General features: G+C 37.3%; 1 protein-coding gene across 1 annotated transcript; it reads right to left on the bottom strand.

The window, feature by feature from the left end:
- Window positions 1-12,629: 12,629 nt before the first annotated feature.
- Window positions 12,630-17,943, bottom strand: LOC142967786 (activator of 90 kDa heat shock protein ATPase homolog 1-like). Its single transcript, XM_076107362.1, has 9 exons — window positions 17,738-17,943; window positions 16,394-16,584; window positions 16,060-16,142; window positions 15,855-15,972; window positions 15,299-15,384; window positions 15,016-15,144; window positions 14,435-14,536; window positions 13,999-14,050; window positions 12,630-13,506 (listed from the first exon to the last, which is right to left on the bottom strand). The coding sequence occupies exons 1-9, from the start codon at window positions 17,815-17,817 to the stop codon at window positions 13,334-13,336; spliced, it is 1,014 nt and encodes a 337-aa protein (XP_075963477.1). The 5' UTR covers window positions 17,818-17,943; the 3' UTR covers window positions 12,630-13,333.
- Window positions 17,944-19,204: the final 1,261 nt, after the last annotated feature.

Here is a 19,204-nt window from a genome sequence, read left to right as displayed (position 1 = left end):
TCATTTCATTTCATTTATCTTATCTATATTTAGGGTGAGCCCACAAGGAATCATATCCAAACCAAACTTTTAGCTAATTAAACATAATAATAAAATCCACCATGTTGTTCCACAGTCCCTTTGCCAGCTCCTCGTGTCCCTTAACAGTGAAGTGGAAACAATCTGCGGTGAAGAAGCTCAAGTCAATCGTCCCGTCCTGGAGCACAAAATAAAATCACTAATAATATAATGATTGATAAGTAATGAAAACCGGTTGACAGCGTGAGACTTACAGGAAGTTGTGGCAGTTCTGCCTTCTCTAAATAAGGTTGCAGAACAACAGCAAAGTCCTTTTTGAAGAAGCGCTCTCCGTGCAGAAGCTTCTCTAATCTCCTCTGCAACAACAAGGAGAGTTACGATGTTTTACAGCCTGATAGCACGACGTCCTCGTCACGTCTCTTGTGGGTTGAGCCGTGAATAGACAGTCTAATTATCTTCATTCACTCACCTGGAATTCAGTGTTAATCTCAACCAGCTCCTTCAGCTCGCTGGAGTTTTCTTCAGGTTGAACGAGACACGAGCAGAAACTCCTGTGAGCAGATTATCAAACTATTGGATGATCAGGTTATCAAACTAACAGATCAGTTATGATTGGTCATCCTCAGATCATATAATTAAGAATCAGTTTTGAGATTCATTATACTTTATTTATTTACTATAATTATTATCAACTGTTAATTTAAAGACGTCTTTACTCACCTTGATTTGTTCAGAATCAATGTAGAATATCAAAAAATTAAGATTTAAAGAGAGAGTTTGCATCAAAATATCAAAGTATAGAAAAGTCTCACGGTTGTAGTTGAGCTGGAGCTCATTTTGAACTATTAATAATGATTATTTTAATATGAATTCATCTTCTGATCATTATCAGAAAATGTGTTTCAGTTTTACTGAAATTTCTGACAAAACATATTTTATCAGCTCTTAAGTAAGTTTTAAAAACTCAAGTAAAGTACGTCAAATGTGTGCTTGAACACAGTACTCGAGCAAATGCACTTAGTTATGTTCCACCACTATCTTTCAACATAATTCGGTGGTAATATTTCACTCCTGCAGTTTGACTTGAGAGGTTTTAGATTAAGAGTTAAAAATGTGCAGGTAACTTTTGTAGCTGACATCCCAGAGTCGGCCTCTGAACGTCTCTGAGAGGCTTCATGGAGAGAATCTGCACCACGTTCACGATGGTCCTGGGGATCTGAAACCAGAGGATCACGTTCATCAACTGAAGCCACTTCTCCAGACTAAAGAGTGTATTTTTTATTAAATGTCTGGACGTCTTCTTTCTCATACTTCATGGTTTCAGTGTGAAAGTGGAGTGGAGGACAAACAAAAGGGGAGGCGAGCATTTCACATGAAGAAACTGTTCCACAATACATTCACAACTTAGGAAACACAGTTCACAGACAGTATTACATCTTTAAGAGTGTTTCTAATCAATGAAACTGTCTGAATAGTCTCTCAGCGGTGTAAGTTGAACCCTGCCTTTGTTTTTCTATTTTTAGCACCGGGCCTGTATGGCGATGTCGGTCCAGACTGAAATATCTTCACTTGATTTTTCGGAAATGTCTAAAAACCTGATAAATCTTTTGATGTAGGTTGACACACTCTGTTTCCTGGTGTGTAAAGAGGCCGCCGGACTATTACATCTAGTTTTGACTTTCAGCATCTTACCTCCTTCATCATCGTGTCCAGAGCTTCGGTCATGTAGTGAATGAAGTTGTCGGGAGAGAACAGAGTCTGTGGGGAGAGAAGACGAGGATGTTCAGTGTTTCGTTGTGTTTTTTGTCAGCAGTATTTCGGAAAAAACACTCGTCCGATTATCATGAAACTTGGTGGAAGGGTGTAACCTCGGCCAAGGAAGAACCAAATACTGGAGTGGATCAGAATCATGGGGCGGATACACAAATTATTTTTCTCTGGCAGAGGTCTGTGCTGTCTGAGTGCTCTTCTAGTCAGGAACCTATGGTTTTTGTTAAGATTATAATTATTCTTTTGTACAAATCACATCTTTATGGAGCCTTGGATGTTCAAAAACCCACGGAAATTCGGCACTAAGTTGCAAAATTGGCCCAAAGGATCCTTTGATGTTCGTGAAATTTGGCGGGATCATTGCTCTCATCTTTAAGAACCTATGTCTTTTAGCCCGACAGGAAGTTTTAATTTGACCAACACGTGTTTTGAGGAGCCGGTCCGAATCACGCAGCGGATAGACTTATTTCGTGGAGGCCTGTGCTCTTTGTGTGCTTTTCCAGTTTAGCAGAAAATGTACCAAATGTAAAGAGTTCAATTTAAAAGGTTGAACAGACCTGTAACCACACCCACCAGTGACGTCACGGTGAACCGACGCGCCCACACACACTATACTTTAAATCAAACACGAGTGCAGACTTTTCAGAAAGCGAATCTCTCACTTTGTCTTTACAGTAGTCACAGATGTCGTTCATGCCGATCAGCATCGTCACCACCTTCCAGTCCTCCTCGAAGCTCAGACCCTGAAAGAGAAGACTTGTTTTCTGAACGTCGCACCAAGAAGAGAAATGAAGAATATTAAAGAGCAGAGAGACGAGACTCACTGGATAAGACTTGAACGTGTCGATCATGTGTCGTATCTGATCGGAGACGTTTCTGCAGGAGAACACACAGGCTGTTGAGTCACCATGTTATCCATGAAACGTTATCAAATCATTTACAACCGTAGTTATTTTGATCTTAGACCTCAAAGAAAAACATCTTAAAGACACTCTTGAAGTTTCTGACAGTTGCATGATGAAAATTATGTTTTTATTATATATTTTATTTAATTATTTAGTTATTTATTAATCTTGTGTACGCTGTCTGCGTATGCTGTCATTTTGTTATTTTCTTCTATTCTTATGTTACTTTTAACATTATTATATATAATGTATATTGTATCCTGTATATTCTCCCCTCTGGTGATCAATAAAGACTTTATTGTACAGTCTGACATTACACTCCATTATTTCGTTATTTAACTTTTCCAAATATTCTCCTAAATGTTTGAAACTCCACACAGCTCACATTGAGTTTTCAACAAACCAACAGAAGAAACAAACACTGAATTGAGTCACGAGCAAATCCAAAGAAGAAATAAACGGATCCTACAGAGTGTGTGAGTGACTCACAGCGTGTTGTCGCCGGTGACGGCGAAGTTGAAGCCGGTCTCGTTGACAGTCGTTGGCTGACCGTGGAAGGTCCTCGCGGGGGATGGACCCAGCAGTCTGGGACTGAAGAGTCTGAAAATATCTGGACAGCGAAACGTTTTAAAGTTTAAGAAAGGATCCTGAGATCATGTCAAAACCTCTTTTTATACCAAAACAAAATGCTTTATAAAGACACAGATTGTTTTGGTACAAAGAAGCCAAGTCATCCTGGAATGAAGGGCTTTTAGTTTTACAAACATCTTTTGGAGAAATAATCTCAATCTCTGCAGGAGAAGTTATCCCACAACGTCTGTGGTCTTTAGGTTTTACACATTGAAGTTATCATATTGTGACTATAAATGAACTTACTTGCCAGTGTGATGACATTTTGATAGGTTCCATATCCTCCGATGCTGAACTCAGAAGAAGGGAGAGAGACAGTGTTTGATGAATGAAGTCAGACCAACATGCACAAATCATCACAACACTTATAATGAGACTGGCTACATAAGATCAAAGTTAAGGCAGGGTTGGTATTCTTGAGAAACTAGCAAGAGTAAGCTAGACCTTTAAAAGTCTCCAACATCGTATCAGCTCAGTGTTGACCAACAATGAAAGCAGCATTAGCTCCAAAAGTTGCTAAATCTAACGAGAAAGTCCGACAGCCCGTTCCTTCAGGCCTCCCTCATAAGCCACAGCCCCAAATAAAAAGCAAAAATCAACTGAAATTGTTTCCGACAATAAAAACAGAGAAACACAGCTACGATTTTTATTTAGAAAAAAAATAGTATTTCTGTTTTTTTTCCTCAGTTTTTGCCTTAAACCAAAAAATAAACTATAAAAACGTAGACAGACCCATAAAGAAAGTAAATAACACACATAAGGCCGGTCGCCCATTTTCAACAAAAACATAAACATGTTTTTGAAGAGGATTACCAACCCGTCCTTTAAATGAAGTAACTGAATTATGCTAAAACAATTAGCAGCTTTCGGGCTACAGATGGGTATAAATCCTCTCAGACTGTTCTTGATTGGTTCCAAAATAAAACAAGATTATCTCAAATGGAGGCGATGATTTACCTCCAGGACACTTGGCGAAATTCAAAAGGTATCGACAGAATCGTGGAACCGTTGGCACCAATAGCTGTCTGCAAATAAAAACACATACAGACAATATTCTTCATGAGGAGAAACACTGTCATGACATTAAATCTAATGTTTCATTAAATTATTTTTATGGGTTACATTAAGGAGTAAATTGTTCTTTATTGTGTTGTTATTGTTTCTGGTGGTTTCCTTCTTAAAGGAACAGTGTGTAGCATTTAGATGAATATATTATTATGTTTTCTTTAGTGTATAGTCACCTGAAAATAAGAACATTTGTGCTTTTGTTACCTTAGAATGAACGTTTCTACGTTTTCAGTAAAAGTTAAGTATGAATACTAAAACATGAACCTGCTGCTCTTTAAGTCATTTAAGTTTACTTTAGCATGAAATTGATTCCACTATAAACTGTAATGATTTACATAATAACATAAACGTTTACAGTTCATTGTCATATTGAAGATAAATACATTTGTTACAATTTCTATTTCTAGAATTTTGTGCAGAAAGAAAACTTCTCTCACCGTTAAAGAGTCTCCCAGCGCGGCGATGACTTTCACGTCTGCAGCTTTCACAAACTCAACTGGAACAGAAGACAAACAAACACAAGAAATAGAGCTATTATATAGTAATATTATAAGCACACACACACACACACACACACACACAGTGTTATTCAGGCAGAATATCTCATTTAAACTAACCCATTACATTTCCCAAGGATTAAAGATTAAAATAAACTTCTTCTGTTCCCTCACAAAAACAGTATTTAAGACCAAACCTTTCCAAATCTTAACCTATAATAATATACAGTCTTCTTTATTTATGGTGCAGTAAAAAGCACCATATCTGCTGGTGAAACGAGGAAGAATAGAAGCTGGTTGAAGCTAAGGGACATTCACCTGAGGTTGGGACGGTGGGAGACGGACTCATATCCGGACAAAGGAACGAAGGATGCAGATGACGCCGGAGAAAGTCTGTTCCTAGAACATCCTGCAGGAAAAGAATCACACGACACATTCTCACGGTTTATGTGTTTAAAGTTTAGGAGTTCTAACTCGAGGGTTCCCTCATGGACCTTTCCCAGGAACGAGGAACCTTTTGAGGAACCTTTTGAGGAATTGGGTTGTTTTAAAGTACACTTGTGGTTGTTTTGAGGATGAAATCTGTCTACGTAATTGTATTGGAAATTATATTTGTGATTTTATAACCACATTTCTGTGTAATTCAGATTTCGTGGCTAAGTCTGTCCGATGTGGTTTATTATTGTTATGTCTGTATCTCGTCGTTATCGCTGCCTATGTCCACCATGACACATGTTTAATCTCAATGAGGGTTTCCTGGTTAGATAAATGTTCAGGGTCCAAGACTTTTGTTGCTCACACAGAAAAACATCCACGTCAAGTCTTTCCTGACATTACACAACCATTCTTGATAGGAAGGGGTAATGCTAGACGTAATGCTCTGCTTGAACCCCTGATGAATAATGCACCACGTGTACTGGGCTAAGTGCTAACTCTGGCCCAACACCGGTCCGAGTGCTGCACACTCAGCCTGAACCTGAACCCCCCAAAAGTTGCAGTTGCCAAATCTGGCAGCCATGTGTTGTAAAGAGTCCAGACCACAGCTGACTGGACACTAGTGATCCGCTCGCTCGCTCTGCGACCTCTTTGGTCCTTTATGTGGGACTTTTGCTGCTTTTGTTCCCACTAAACCACAGAGGAAGACTTCCTGACACAGAGCTCGGGAAATAAATACAACAAAAACTGAAATATTTAATGCAGAATCAAGCTCTTGCTTCCCCAAAACAACCAAAAACGCAGGAAGATTTATGGGTTGAGGTGTGAAAGTGGTTAAAATCAATCTTCTTTTAGCATTAGCAGCTATTAAAACCAAACCTGCTCAATGTTAACAGTTATATATTGTGAGCATTATATTATATATCTCTAACTATATCAAAAGCTGTATTGAACGTCTGCATCAGGCCTTTAAATGAATTACTTTACAAGACATGTTATCAAACAATGAATTGATAAATAGGTATCACTATCATTAATAAATAGATAAACTTTAGTGAGTTATTTATTGTTGCACACATTATAACATTTCATGTAGTATACTGAGCATATTTCAATGATTACCAAATGATTTGTAAACCTTTAAGTAAAGCTTGTTAAACATTCAGTAACACTTTGTAAATCGTTATTAATAGTTTTTTAAACTGTCAATAAACATCTTGATGCAGATTGAAAACATTATTATACTGTTAAACGGTTAATAAGTACTTTGTAAAGCATCTATAACCCTTATTTAGATAGACAGTCAATACTTTATCAATAGTTAATAATTGTTTTGTAGTCCATGTTTATAGATGTTTTACAAACAATTCCTTTGTTCACAAATCATTTGGTAATCATTACAAAATACTTAATACAGCAAATAATAATAATAATGCAAAAATAAACTGTTTATAAATATATAAATAAAATGTAGCTATACATCATTTACTGGCTCATTTTATTTTTCAGGTTGGATATTTAATAAAAAAGTGTATTTAACGTATTTAGAGCGTATTTACAGCAGCAACAGATTTAAAACCAGTGCTCCTTAAATAAAGAATAACTTGAACCATAAATACAGAACATGTGATGAAACCTGCACGAGAAGTTTAGAACAGAAAGAAACAGTAGAAAACAGTGTGGAATGTTTGAACGATACCTGGTTGAAATCTTCTTCTTCCTTTAATGTGAAGCCTGCAAGAGAGAAGAAACATTATAAACACTGTAGAATAAAGGAGGTGTTTTTAGAAACTACTCGTTGAGATATTCTAAAGCTCACCGTCTGCATGACACGCAGCTAATAAACACACTACGATCAGCACACGTGTTGGTAACATGTTGTCGTCTGTCTCGCCAAAGGAAACACAAATGTAGAAATAAAAACAGGTCTGAAGCTTTATCGGTGTTTAAATAACCTCCGTGAGGATTCTGATATCTTTAACCTTTGTAGTCATTCGTGCAACCAGAGCCTCTCAGTCATAAACTGTCGATTAGCGATTCATAATTGCAGTCCATGTTGTCTTAATGGTCTTTAACTCTTCAGTTAAACACAACTTTGTACCTGGATAAATAAGAGTACATAGAGAAAAACACCAAGTTAAGAGTACATCATGTTCATGTACACTTTAATTAGTAGTTTCTAATTAGAAATTAAAGAAAAAAGCAACATGAAGAGCTTTGTTATTTGACAAAACGTACACTCAACGTATCTCACTCCATCTGCTGATGAAGATTGTTAAACCTGCAGAAAAGCTGATCAGTGGAGCTTGAATTAACTTTATTTTTGGCAAACAACAAAGCAGTTCATTCAGTTCCTTTCTTTGAAACATAAAGCGTATAACTAAGCGTATTTTGGTGTTTTGTCTCATGTTCAGTCTCGTCTGTCGTTGTGAAGTTATGATTGTCATAAATGCTCGTATGTGACAGGGGTCTTAAAATGTGTGATGTTTTGCTTTTTGTCTTGTTTTTTTTGTTTCTTTTATTTCTTTACATCAACAGAGAACAATCACATCGATCCCAAAGTTGACTGTTTCTCATAAATCACAATCACAATCAGGTTTATTGCCGAGTATGTTTTCACATCAGCTCGTTGTTGTGGTGCATTAGCGTCAATACAAACAAAGTAAAAGACCAAAACAAGTACTGCAAAAGTCAAGAAATAACATGAAATACATAGATTATAATAAATAAACGAAAACATACATATTCTTAAGTGCAATATAAGTGCAAAATTACTGAGATGTAAACACATAATTTTACATCGTCTGCAGACATGACGGATGCAAATGTTTTTATTCATGAAAGTCAGTAATTTATAGTATTTATGTGAAATAAAGATGAGGAATCAACTACAAATTGTAAGATATTCATCTTCAGACAACCAACAAAGAGCATCTTTGATCTCTAACCGTAAACTCAGCTGCTGTCAAATACTTGAGTTTATGTTCTGGAGAAGTTTTATGTCAGTTTACCTGAATTTGTGGGAAAAACTACATACTGTAAGTAAGGGAGAGGCCATTTATACCAGTAGAATCTTTGAACATGTACTTCACTTTTCTTATCACATCTTGTATCTAATGTTTCCACAGTTTGGGGCTTTTTTAGACATTTAAATGATAATAGTTTGAGACAAAAGTTAAAAGTGTAACTTTTGGAACTTATATATTTTACATAATCTTATAATCTTTATAATTCAAAGAGGATAACATTGAATGTGAAATACTAAAACAAATGCATTTATTTTTATTCCTTTGATATGATGAGTTTCAAACAATACATTTTATTATCATTTATCCTTTTAAATATAATGTGTTATTGTTTATTAGAAACTAGAAAGGGACACTGCGGGGGTCATGACGTCATTATTGGGGTCACGCGCTGGTTGACCTCAGGTGCGTGTTCCTGCTGAAGGTAAACAAATGGATTCAGCGGCGGTTTGCGGTAAAAACATGAACAATGTGACCGAACCGCGCGGATTAAAGCGAGTGAAATGTCCGGACACAAGAGAAGATATAATGTACGCTTCCCTCCCGTGAGTAGACACTTTATTTTAGTGTAATTAAGCTGTTTAAAGTTAAAGAAAGGACTCGAGCTAACGGTTAGCGGCGTTCATGTAGCATCGGGTGACGGGAATGCACTTTACAGGTAAGATATATATTCAGATCTGGTCTCGTTTGGACGACACAAGATGACAAATTTAAAATGTTAAAAACATAAAAGTTGCACAAAATGAAGGATAATAAAGAGGTACAATAAAAAATAAAGAAATGATGAATGAGAATACATAGATCAGTTGTATAAAGAGCAGATTCATGGATGATTTATGAATCGTATAATTGCAAATAACTGATGTGTTCTGTAACAAACTGCTGCATGTTGGTGCGTCTGTTTTGTTTCTGTTCTTCTTTGGTATTTTGAATCTTCTTTGATATGGATTTATTAAATGTAAACATAGATATGTGCACAGTCATAGGTGTTAACTGCTACCGAATGAATGACAAATGAACCATTTAATGAAAGTAATATCTATGGTATATTTATAATCCATTAGAAATGTGAGCTCTGACTGCTTTACATGTTGCCTTCATGACTTCAGATCTAGGAGGCTCTGGTTTACGAGGAGCCTTTGAATGCAGCAGTGTAACTTCATGTGACGTCTCTTAAAGTTGTGAATTACTTGTTTTGTTTTGTTCCCAGAGTCGCATTAAAAAGATCATGCAGAAGGACGCAGAGGTGGGGAGGATTGCTGTGGCGGTTCCTGTGATCATCTGTATCCTTTTTAAACTTTTACATTAATTAACTGTGTGTGTGTGTACTGCTGTATAAAGAACTACTCATCTCTCTGGAGGTGTTGCTGCTTTTGATTCATCTTTCATACATTTGTTGTTTTGCAGCAGTCCTCTCCCTCCAACTCCTCCCTAAGCATGCTGGGAGTTGTAGTCGCTCCTCTATGGCCTTGATCTAATTCTAACCTAAAGGTACCACACAGCACGTGACACATTTTCAGTACCAGTGGTGGAATGTAACTAAGTATATCTACTCAAGTACTGTACTTAAGTACAATATGAGGTACTTTACATGAGTATTTCCATTTCTTGCTACTTTCTACTTCTACTCCACGACATTTATTTCATTCTAAAATGAGTCGTTCTGCATAGTGAGTATTCTTACCTTTTTGTACTTTTTAGTATATTTTGATGCTAATACTTTTCTACTTTGAATGCAGGACTTTTACTTGTAACAGAGTATTTTTATGCTGAGGTATTACCACTTTTACTTCAGTAAAAGATGTAAATACTTCCTCCACCATTGTTGAACAGACCAAATCAAAAGTTGTTCTGGAAGTTGGTGCAGTTTTTTTCATTTTAATTCACTGCTACTTTTAAATGAGGCATTAATAAACAAAATAAGTTAATAATTCAATAAGATATTCCCCCAAAGAGAATCCCTGCAGGTGATGCAATCTGTTTTGTGCTGTAGTCCTGGAGGGAACCGTCACATATACTGTAGATGGAAGACAGCGACTTTACTTCCACTTGTGTCGCCTTTAAGCAGACGTGTAGAGATGTGTTGATGTCCTGAACTGCAGCGATCAGCTCGAGCTCTGGAAATATTCCTGAAGTCTCTGCTCACCAAAACCTGTCTGATAACTCAGTCGAAGCGCAGCGCCGTCGTGTCCGTCGCTCACATGTGAGTAGAAGCTTCTGCTCAGACGTGTGGAAGTCGTTAATTATCTTTAAATCCGACTGATATCGTTCAGTAAATGGCAGTGAAGAAGAAATAAGGACTAATCCAGCTGTGATGCATTCACTGCCTGTATGACAAACTAATATTGTACAACATGCACTTTCATCTTCATAGTATCCTGATTTTGAAATTGGTATTCTAGAAATCAAAGAAAAGATACAGATGAACATCAATGGAACGGCGACAAATGACTTTCTAAAGATTTAATTTGTCTTTCATCTTCCAGTTTAATTTTAAACACAACAATTAAACAAATTTAGACTCCTTATCGTTACTTTCAGCGTGAACGTGATGTAGTAGAATGTGATGCCTTAAGTCATGTTTATATTTATGAAATGTTTTGCTGTGTGTATTTGAAGGGAGGACAATGAAAGAATACTTCATATTTGTGTGTAGGAAGCAGTGCATCGAGTTTGAGAAGCTCTTCCACTTCCTCAGAGACCTGGTGGAGCGAGCTTCGTCTTCGGCCGGCCAGAAGGACGACAGAGGGATGAGCATGTGGCCGACGTTCAGGTAGAAACATGTCTCATCAGCTGTGATCATTTACAGCCGGTGTTAGTCTATCATCTTCTCAGAGAACAGCCGTTTATTGGCACTTTTAGATGCATTTAAGATGAGTTACATTAAAATATTATGAGAGTGAGGTTATGTTTTGTTTTAAATGCTGGATATTGAAATGACACAAGTATCTTAGTGTAGTCTTCACAGTAAATCTATATCAGGGCTCTACGTGTTTGTTACTCAATCAGTCAAATAACCGTTTGAATCAAATCTAAATTAGTTTCTTTAAATTGCTTGTTTTGTTCGACCAACAGTCCAAAACCAAGAAAGAATTATTCTCATATGTGACAACAAAAAACAACAAATGTGGAATGTTTTGCATGAAACAATATTAGTTTTCTGTTGTCTGATTATCCGGTTAGCTGACTCATCGTTTCTAATCTTTATTTTACATGATGTTCTTTTCAGGACTAAACGACGCGACATGTCTGTTAAAAAAGCTGCTGAAGTGGCAGAAATGGCGCCTCGACGGAGCCGCGACTCACTGGACAACGACTCCAGCTCCGGTGTACGTATCAATGAAAACACACTAGATAGGAAAAGGTTGGATGGTTTTGCTCAGAGGCACTCAGGCAGCAGTTTGTGTTGGTAGTTGAACTCTCAACCAACAAGACCAAAAGGCTTTAAATGTTAATAGCGACCCCTTGAGGCTTTAATGGTCATCAGACTCCAGCTCTACTCTTCTCTTATTAACGTGTAGTTTGTTTCTTATGTGGAATAAAATAGTTTATTCGTTTCCTAAGCTGAGGAAAGAGGAGACGACAAGCAGTCATTCAGAAATATGTTCAATTATTACGAGTTTGTTAAGCTCATTGCTTTGTTTCTTCCAGGAGTCGGAGCTCTTCATCTGCTTGTGAGCGACCAACCAGAGGAACTCGCATCATTTCACTTGAGTTTGAACATTTATCTTTATTTAAACTTTGCGGGTTAACGTGAGGATATTAACTATTATTAGGTTATGTAATACTTTAGACCTCTGGCTGCTTTTGTTTTATTTGGTGAGATTTAGTTTAGAAGCCCTTTTTGTTTGTAGCAGATTTGTTCAAAGTAAACTGCACTGTGTAAGTTTACACTAAAGTATAATGAACTTAAACGATGTGATTGAACTTGTTTCAGACTGCCAATTAGTTCATTTGTTCAGGCAATTTGCTTTAAAGCATTCTTTGAGCATTGATATGAAACTATGCTCTGGTCAGATTACGGTTCAGTTCCAATAACAGATTATTATAAGTTTTTCATACAATTTTATGCTGCAGCCTTTAAAACTAAACTAAGTGCTTGTTTTGCTAAATATTTGCCTGATTGGCTTGTTTAGAGCGTTTAATATTTAAAGCACTTGTAAACGAATGTTTTAAAGATGGTAAACCTTTGCATATGAAATGTAATCAAACTGTAAATAAATAGTTTCAACATCTGTGATTTAATGTGAAGTATAAAAGGTCACAAAAATAAAAACAAATCAAGAGCATACAGGGATTAGTTTATTCCAAGAAACTAATCTTTTTACATCGTGAGGTGAAATGACGAATAAATAAATGCATTTTATTCTGAAAACCATTTTTTTTTTTTTTTACTGTAAATTTACACGTGAAAGTCAAATCTAGCAAACCGTGTGACTTGAGTTGCTACGCTAGCTAGCTGCACGATGGGCGACGTCTCCCGCCGGAGGTCCGAGCTGGACGAACATGATAAAGTCTCAATGAGACGGACTTCACCATGAAGTTCAGATCCAGTAGTCATTGAAATGAAACATGCATCTTCACCACAGTTACACTTGAAAAGAGTAGAAGTAGAAAAAAAAAAAAAACATTTTTTTTTTTTTTAGTAAAAGAAAACCAAAACATTTATTTTAACTCTTGCAGTAATTACATATTTATAGATTTGCATTAGTGGTTCAATAGCTCTTTTATTTAATCCATTTACGCTCCTTTTGAACAACTGACCCAAATACTGACGGGGACAAATCTAGATTTAAATACGATGAAAAAATTAAAACATTTACACTCAGACTGGTGACGGAATCACCTCATTGTCTCTTTTGTCAACTCGAGCTATGAGTTGTTACAGCGGGACATCTTGTGCCAGAGAGATCGGAGGAACAAGAAGTTAAAAAAACAAAATCCAAACGAGAAGAAAACCGTCAACTACAGCGAAAAGGCGTCCTCAGTAGAGTCGCGCTCCGTAGCCAAAAGTCTGTTTAATCGCTTCAAAGTAGTATCTCTGCCAGCCCTCTCTCGTGCGCTCCTCCTCCTCGTCCGGGACGCCCCGACACTCCACCTTCAGCTCCGTCTCGCTGCTGCGGTCGTAGAACGACATGGAGATGGTGGCGTAGTGCTCTGTGGAGCAGAGACACACTTTAACATCAGTAATCTCCTTTAAATCACCTTATTTTATTTATTTTATTTTACTTAGTTAATTTAGTTAATTTAGTTCATTTTATCGTATCGACTGTCTCACTGAGGTTTCTCAGAGTCACAAAGTTACACTTTAACCTTGAATAGTAAATAAACACGGTAAAAGGAAACATTATTTAGAGTTTATAATAGATACCTAGCATACCATAAAGACACCTTCAAATTAAGAACATAGAGATAGTTTTAATGTGTATGTTGTACGAGGAAATAAGCAAAAAAATCCTTTAAATCTTAATTTTTTTGTGATATGAAAAAGAATGGCCGATGTTTGGCAGTTTTTACAAAATTTGTTTCTGCAAATGTAGCTTTATAATAAAAAAGTGATGTTCAGCATGTTTGAATACAATTTAAGTCAAACTGTCACACGCGGCTCTTTAAATATAAAATAAATACATTATAAATAGATGGACGTACCACAGGGCCAGTTGTTATACCTCCACTTCATCACTATCTTCTCATCAGGTACCTGAGGAGAGGATTCATTGTTAACATTTATTAATTTCATCTGAAGCTTATGTGGTCGAATAACACAAAAATAAAAACATCTTTAACTCTGCATGTCTGATAATCACATAAACATATTCCATATATATATAAAATCCTAATCGGCCAAGAAAATTGCAATCGGTGGATTTCTCATTGTACTTTATGATTCAAACAATAATAATAAACTTTATTAATAACACTTTTCAAAACAAAGGTTACAAAGTGCTTTACAAGATAGAAATGGAGACAGTTTAATAGTTTAAAAGTTATATAACGATGAGTAAATGAGCTGCATACGAGAAGAAACAGTCAAATAAAATCATTATTAGTATAAAAGTTAAGAGAATGAAAGGTTGAGACTCACCAGCTCTGTGAATTCACCAAAAACGTTTCCTTCTAACAGACGGAACTTCCCTCCTTTCTCTCCGTCCACCGTCGCCGGAGCGTGAGTGAACGCCTGGGTCATCTGCACATTCACCAAAAACAAAACACTTTATTATAATCGTCACACACAAGCATGAAAGCTGAGCTCTGCATCTAACCCGTCTTCAGCTGTAGGAGGATGCTGTGCAGACAGTAGTTGGTGCTTTTAACCGTAACATTTGTATTGGTTGGCTTATTCTTTCCTCTGATATTAAATATCGGTCCGGTGCCGACTCAAATATCTGGATCTCGTATCGGTGACACGAGGCCCATCTGCTCTTGGATACCGTTATCTTAAAAAATTGCAACTCAGTGCATTTATATCTATGTATTTACTTGTTACCTTTAGTTTTACAAAGTATGGAAAGAATGTTTAAGTCAAGCTCGTCGTTGCCTTCACATAAAAGAAAGACTCCAGTCTCTTCCACACACACAGCTCGTTAATGAAACACTGGTATCAGGTCGGTACTTGGTATCAGGACTGAAGAGGTGGTATCGAGAGGATAACCAGGTGACGCTCACCTCCTGGTTGAGGAAGACGCGGTAGAGATCAGCCGGGCAGGTGAGGAACTTCTCCCTCATGCTGAACTTACAGGTGGGGATCTTGACGCCGGTGTTGACGGGAGCAGCTGTGCTGCTCGAGGAGGAAATCTGTTCAAAGAACAAAAGTCTGATGAGCGACGATCGCTGCTGCTGCTGCCGCGAGGAAAACACCGTGACGGTTCTGTTACAGTGAATCATTTAGAGTTTTGTGTGTAAATGTAGAACGTGGCCGACGGCTGGAGACGTTTAGTGAGCGACGTACCCGAGTGTTGTCCACTGTGGCCTTGGACTGTGACGTGGACTTGGACACACCGTTGGCTGTCGGCAGGATCATTCCCTGAGTGAACTCTGCAATCACAACAAAGTGATCTTAAAAAACACTTTTTATTCATCCTCGCTGAATTAAAAGTATTTAAATAACAAAAATACAAAAGGAATTCCACTTTAAACAAACAAGCACTAAATAACTAAACTGTAAAACTCTTCATTAGAGAAATAATGAGGATGTTTATAGTCAATATTTTAACAAATAAAGTCTACTATTCAAAAAGACATTTATGTAGATTTTAACAGTCTTAGAGAAAACAAAGATTTAAACGTCTCCACATGTAGCAAACTTAGATTTAATAGCATTTGTGTTGCTTTTATAGGGTTATTACATTTTTCACACAGCACTTTTTAACTTCGACTTCACATGGTTATCTCTGTAAACCCTAAACCATAAAAAAGAATCATCAACACTGTTGTGACGATCACTTGAGCCTGATGACTGAATGAACCTTTCTGTTGTAATTAACATCTTGTCTGGTTTCACTCGCCTGTTTTCAAGAACCCGACGTAGCTCCCCAGGACTTCACGGATTGTATCGGCTCCTTTTGTCTTCATCAGGTTGGTCAGCGGCGTTTCCGGTTCATCTTTATTCAACGATACAGAAATCTGGACAAAAATCACAGAGCGGTCGTCAGCACGCTAGTCAGTCAGTCAGTCAGTTAGAAATACACAGAAGATCTCTGCGACACTTACATCCAGATCCTCCATGTCGTTCTCGTCAGAAAGGTTGGGAACGTCAATGGTTCCCGTATATTTGACTCCTGCTTTGGACTCTCCTGGGAAAACAAAGACAACACAGATGTCAGCAGAGACTCAAAGCCTCTTTATTCCTCTTTCTTCTCTATAATTACAACAGCTTTTGATCAGCTGTTGAGTTACTGTCCTCTTCTAGCCATCCTTTTCTAATTTAAGAAGCATTAGACTGACAAAATGAGAATGTGGTCCTCATTTTACAGGAAACGAGCACTAAAGAATGCAGCTTGAGTTAGTTTCCTGTGCATTCCTACAGCCTCGGTCTTCTACTCACCGGTCCAAGTAGCCTTCAGGTTCCATTCATAGAAGAAAATAAGTTTCCCTTTGCGGTTGTTAATGGAGGCTTCTCCTTCCACCTTGCTCACTTCTGTCACCTCACAACTCCCCTCGTCGTTCTCCACGCTCAGACCGAGGAGCAGGGATTTTAATTTGTCCGACGACCAGGTTGTTGCATCTCGTTCGGTCCTGCAAAGTGAGTGCGTCAGAAATGGGTAAATGGCACAAAACTCACATCTTCTTTTTCTTATTCACAGAAGTTTCATTGTAGTATAAATATAATTAACGTCAAACTTGCCTGAGATGATATTTATTCTAGTGTCACGTTAAGTCTACTTCTACATCAGCGATACATAAGTTACAGGGAGACTACACAATGACATCATTCTGACAACACAAGAAGACATGTCAGATAAATTACCCATCTTAAGCAACTTAAACGTTAATTATTAGTTTATGTCAGATAAATATAACAGGCTAACAAGCTACAGTAGAGGCGGCAGAAGCTACAGTCCATGCATCAGAAGCTACAGTAGAGGCAGCAGAAGCTACAGTAGAGGCATCAGAAGCTACAGTAGAGGCGGCAGAAGCTACAGTAGAGGCGTCAGAAGCTACAGTAGAGGCATCAGAAGCTACAGTAGAGGCACTAGAAGCTACAGTACATGCACTAGAAGCTACAGTAGAGGCATTATAAGCTACAGTAGAGGCATTAGAAGCTACAGTAGAGGTATTAGAAGCTACAGTAGAGGCATTATAAGCTACAGTAGAGGCATTATAAGCTACAGTAGAGGCATTAGAAGCTACAGTACATGCACTAGAAGCTACAGTACATGCACTAGAAGCTACAGTAGAGGCATTGTAAGCTACAGTAGAGGCGGCACTAGAAGCTACAGTAGAGGCATTAGAAGCTATAGTAGATGCGGCACTAGAAGCTACAGTAGAGGCGGCGTTAGAAGCTACAGTAGAGGCGTTAGAAGCTTAAGTATAGGCATTGGAAGCTACAGTAGAGGCATCGGAAGCTACAGTAGAGGCATCGGAAGCTACAGTAGCTAGCTAGCAGCGATGCTAACTTGAAAAAGATCATGTTAGCTCGATTAAATCCCTCGAATGTAATCCTTTATTTCAATAATATTCTACATTTTACACTCAATATCTGTCTATGAATAAGAAACACTGGTTAATCCACGTATAGGACTAAAATTAAATAAAAAAATAACAGCTGTAATCTCGACATAAATGTGATATAAGTGTGTGTGTGTGTGTGTGTGTGTGTGTGTGTGTGTGTGTGTGTGATGTTAGCATTAGCTAGCTAGCTAGTCAGTGTCCTTTCTTTATATCTCACCAGTGCCAGTTGTTGACATTAGTCGCGTCGGCTCTCTCCTCCACGATCCAACGAGGGTCCCCTTCTCCCCATTTAGCCATGTTCAGCCCGACGTGTTGATCTGTAACGTTGTGTGCAGAGAGCAGGTTGGTTTTTACCGGCGACCGTCCCGGTGCACGTTGCTTCTAGAAGCCTCTGGCTGCTGCTGGCTGTCTTCTTCTTCTTCTTTTTTGAGGTTTACAATGAATTGGTGCATTACCGCCACCAACTGGTAAGGAGTGTGGATCCGAATGTCTAGTCTAGTACTATGTTTAGTATAAAAATAAAAATAAATGAAATGAAATGAAATAAAGTAAAGTAAAATAAAATAAAGTACTTTTCCTAAACAATGGTTACGCTTTATAAAGCGAGACATCTGAGAGGACAAGACAACTTTTTAGAAATAGAGTGATGGAAGTATTCAGGTATTATACGGAAGTAAAAGTGATAACACCACACTGTAAAAATGCTGTGCTACATGTAAAAGTCCTGCAGTACATATGTACTTGTGTTTTTTTTTAAACATAAGTATTAGCATCAAAATACTCATTTTGCTGAAGAACCACTTTCAGAATAATATATATATATATATATATATATATATATATATATATATATATATATATATATATATATATATATATATATATATATATATATATATTATTGGATCATAATTATTGATACATTAATGTGTACATTAAATGTGGGATTTTTACTAATGAATGTACTGCTGTGTAGCTTAATCTATAATTATACATCAATGCACATTTAAATTGATAGAATTTATTAGTTGACTGTTGCTGAATATTAGTTATATGTTGTATACATCTGAATCTGTTGATTATATTTTGTATTATTAATCTGAATATGGGAGTTAATTTAAGCTATCACATAACTGTAGCTGAGTAAAAAAGTACAATATTTACTTCCGTATCTTAGTGAAGTAGAAATATTATTTAGCATAAAATGGAAATACTCAAGTAAAGTACAAGTATCTCTCTATATTTGCAATCTTTCCTACTTTGTGTGACACCGCTTCACAGCAGCGTCCCTCGGGATAAATTAAGTTCAAAATGTATTTGACATTATACATTTCATTGAGTTTTCTGTTGGTCTGAAGACCTCACCTTCAGGACACTGCAATGAGCGTTTTTCACAGTTTTACATTGATGATTGTTAAATGCACGACTAATCGCATGACTGGAGCATTTGCATGGCTCTCAGTAAACACATTCCACTGAATTTACATATTAGACAGTAAGTAGGCAGATGAAGGGACTGTTTCATTCTCTCTGGTTTCAGCCAGCCTGCACTTCTTTTACTGCGGTACGTATCACTGAATACTGAGAAAACATCTTACTATCTGTAGTTTTCAAAGGTGGGAAGCAGGTGAGGGATCATGTCTATGCTACTGCATTAGCGCCACCTATAGACCTTTGTCACGAC

The sequence above is a fragment of the Anarhichas minor genome, unplaced genomic scaffold (assembly GCF_050575085.1).
Source record: "Anarhichas minor isolate MPS153535 unplaced genomic scaffold, ASM5057508v1 ptg000038l, whole genome shotgun sequence".
Lineage (NCBI taxonomy): Eukaryota > Metazoa > Chordata > Actinopteri > Perciformes > Anarhichadidae > Anarhichas > Anarhichas minor.
This window is presented reverse-complemented; position numbering and strand designations above follow the sequence as displayed.

Bases quoted from the DNA above. Each gene is read 5' to 3' on its own strand.
- LOC142967786 (XM_076107362.1), bottom strand. From the start codon at position 17,817: ATGGCTAAATGGGGAGAAGGGGACCCTCGTTGGATCGTGGAGGAGAGA. The intron at 15,385-15,854 runs GCGAGTGAAACC...TTGTGATTGCAG, and splicing joins CGTCGGGTTCTTGAAAACAG to AGTTCACTCAGGGAATGATC. The intron at 14,537-15,015 runs GTGAGCGTCACC...GTGAATGTGCAG, and splicing joins GCGTCTTCCTCAACCAGGAG to ATGACCCAGGCGTTCACTCA.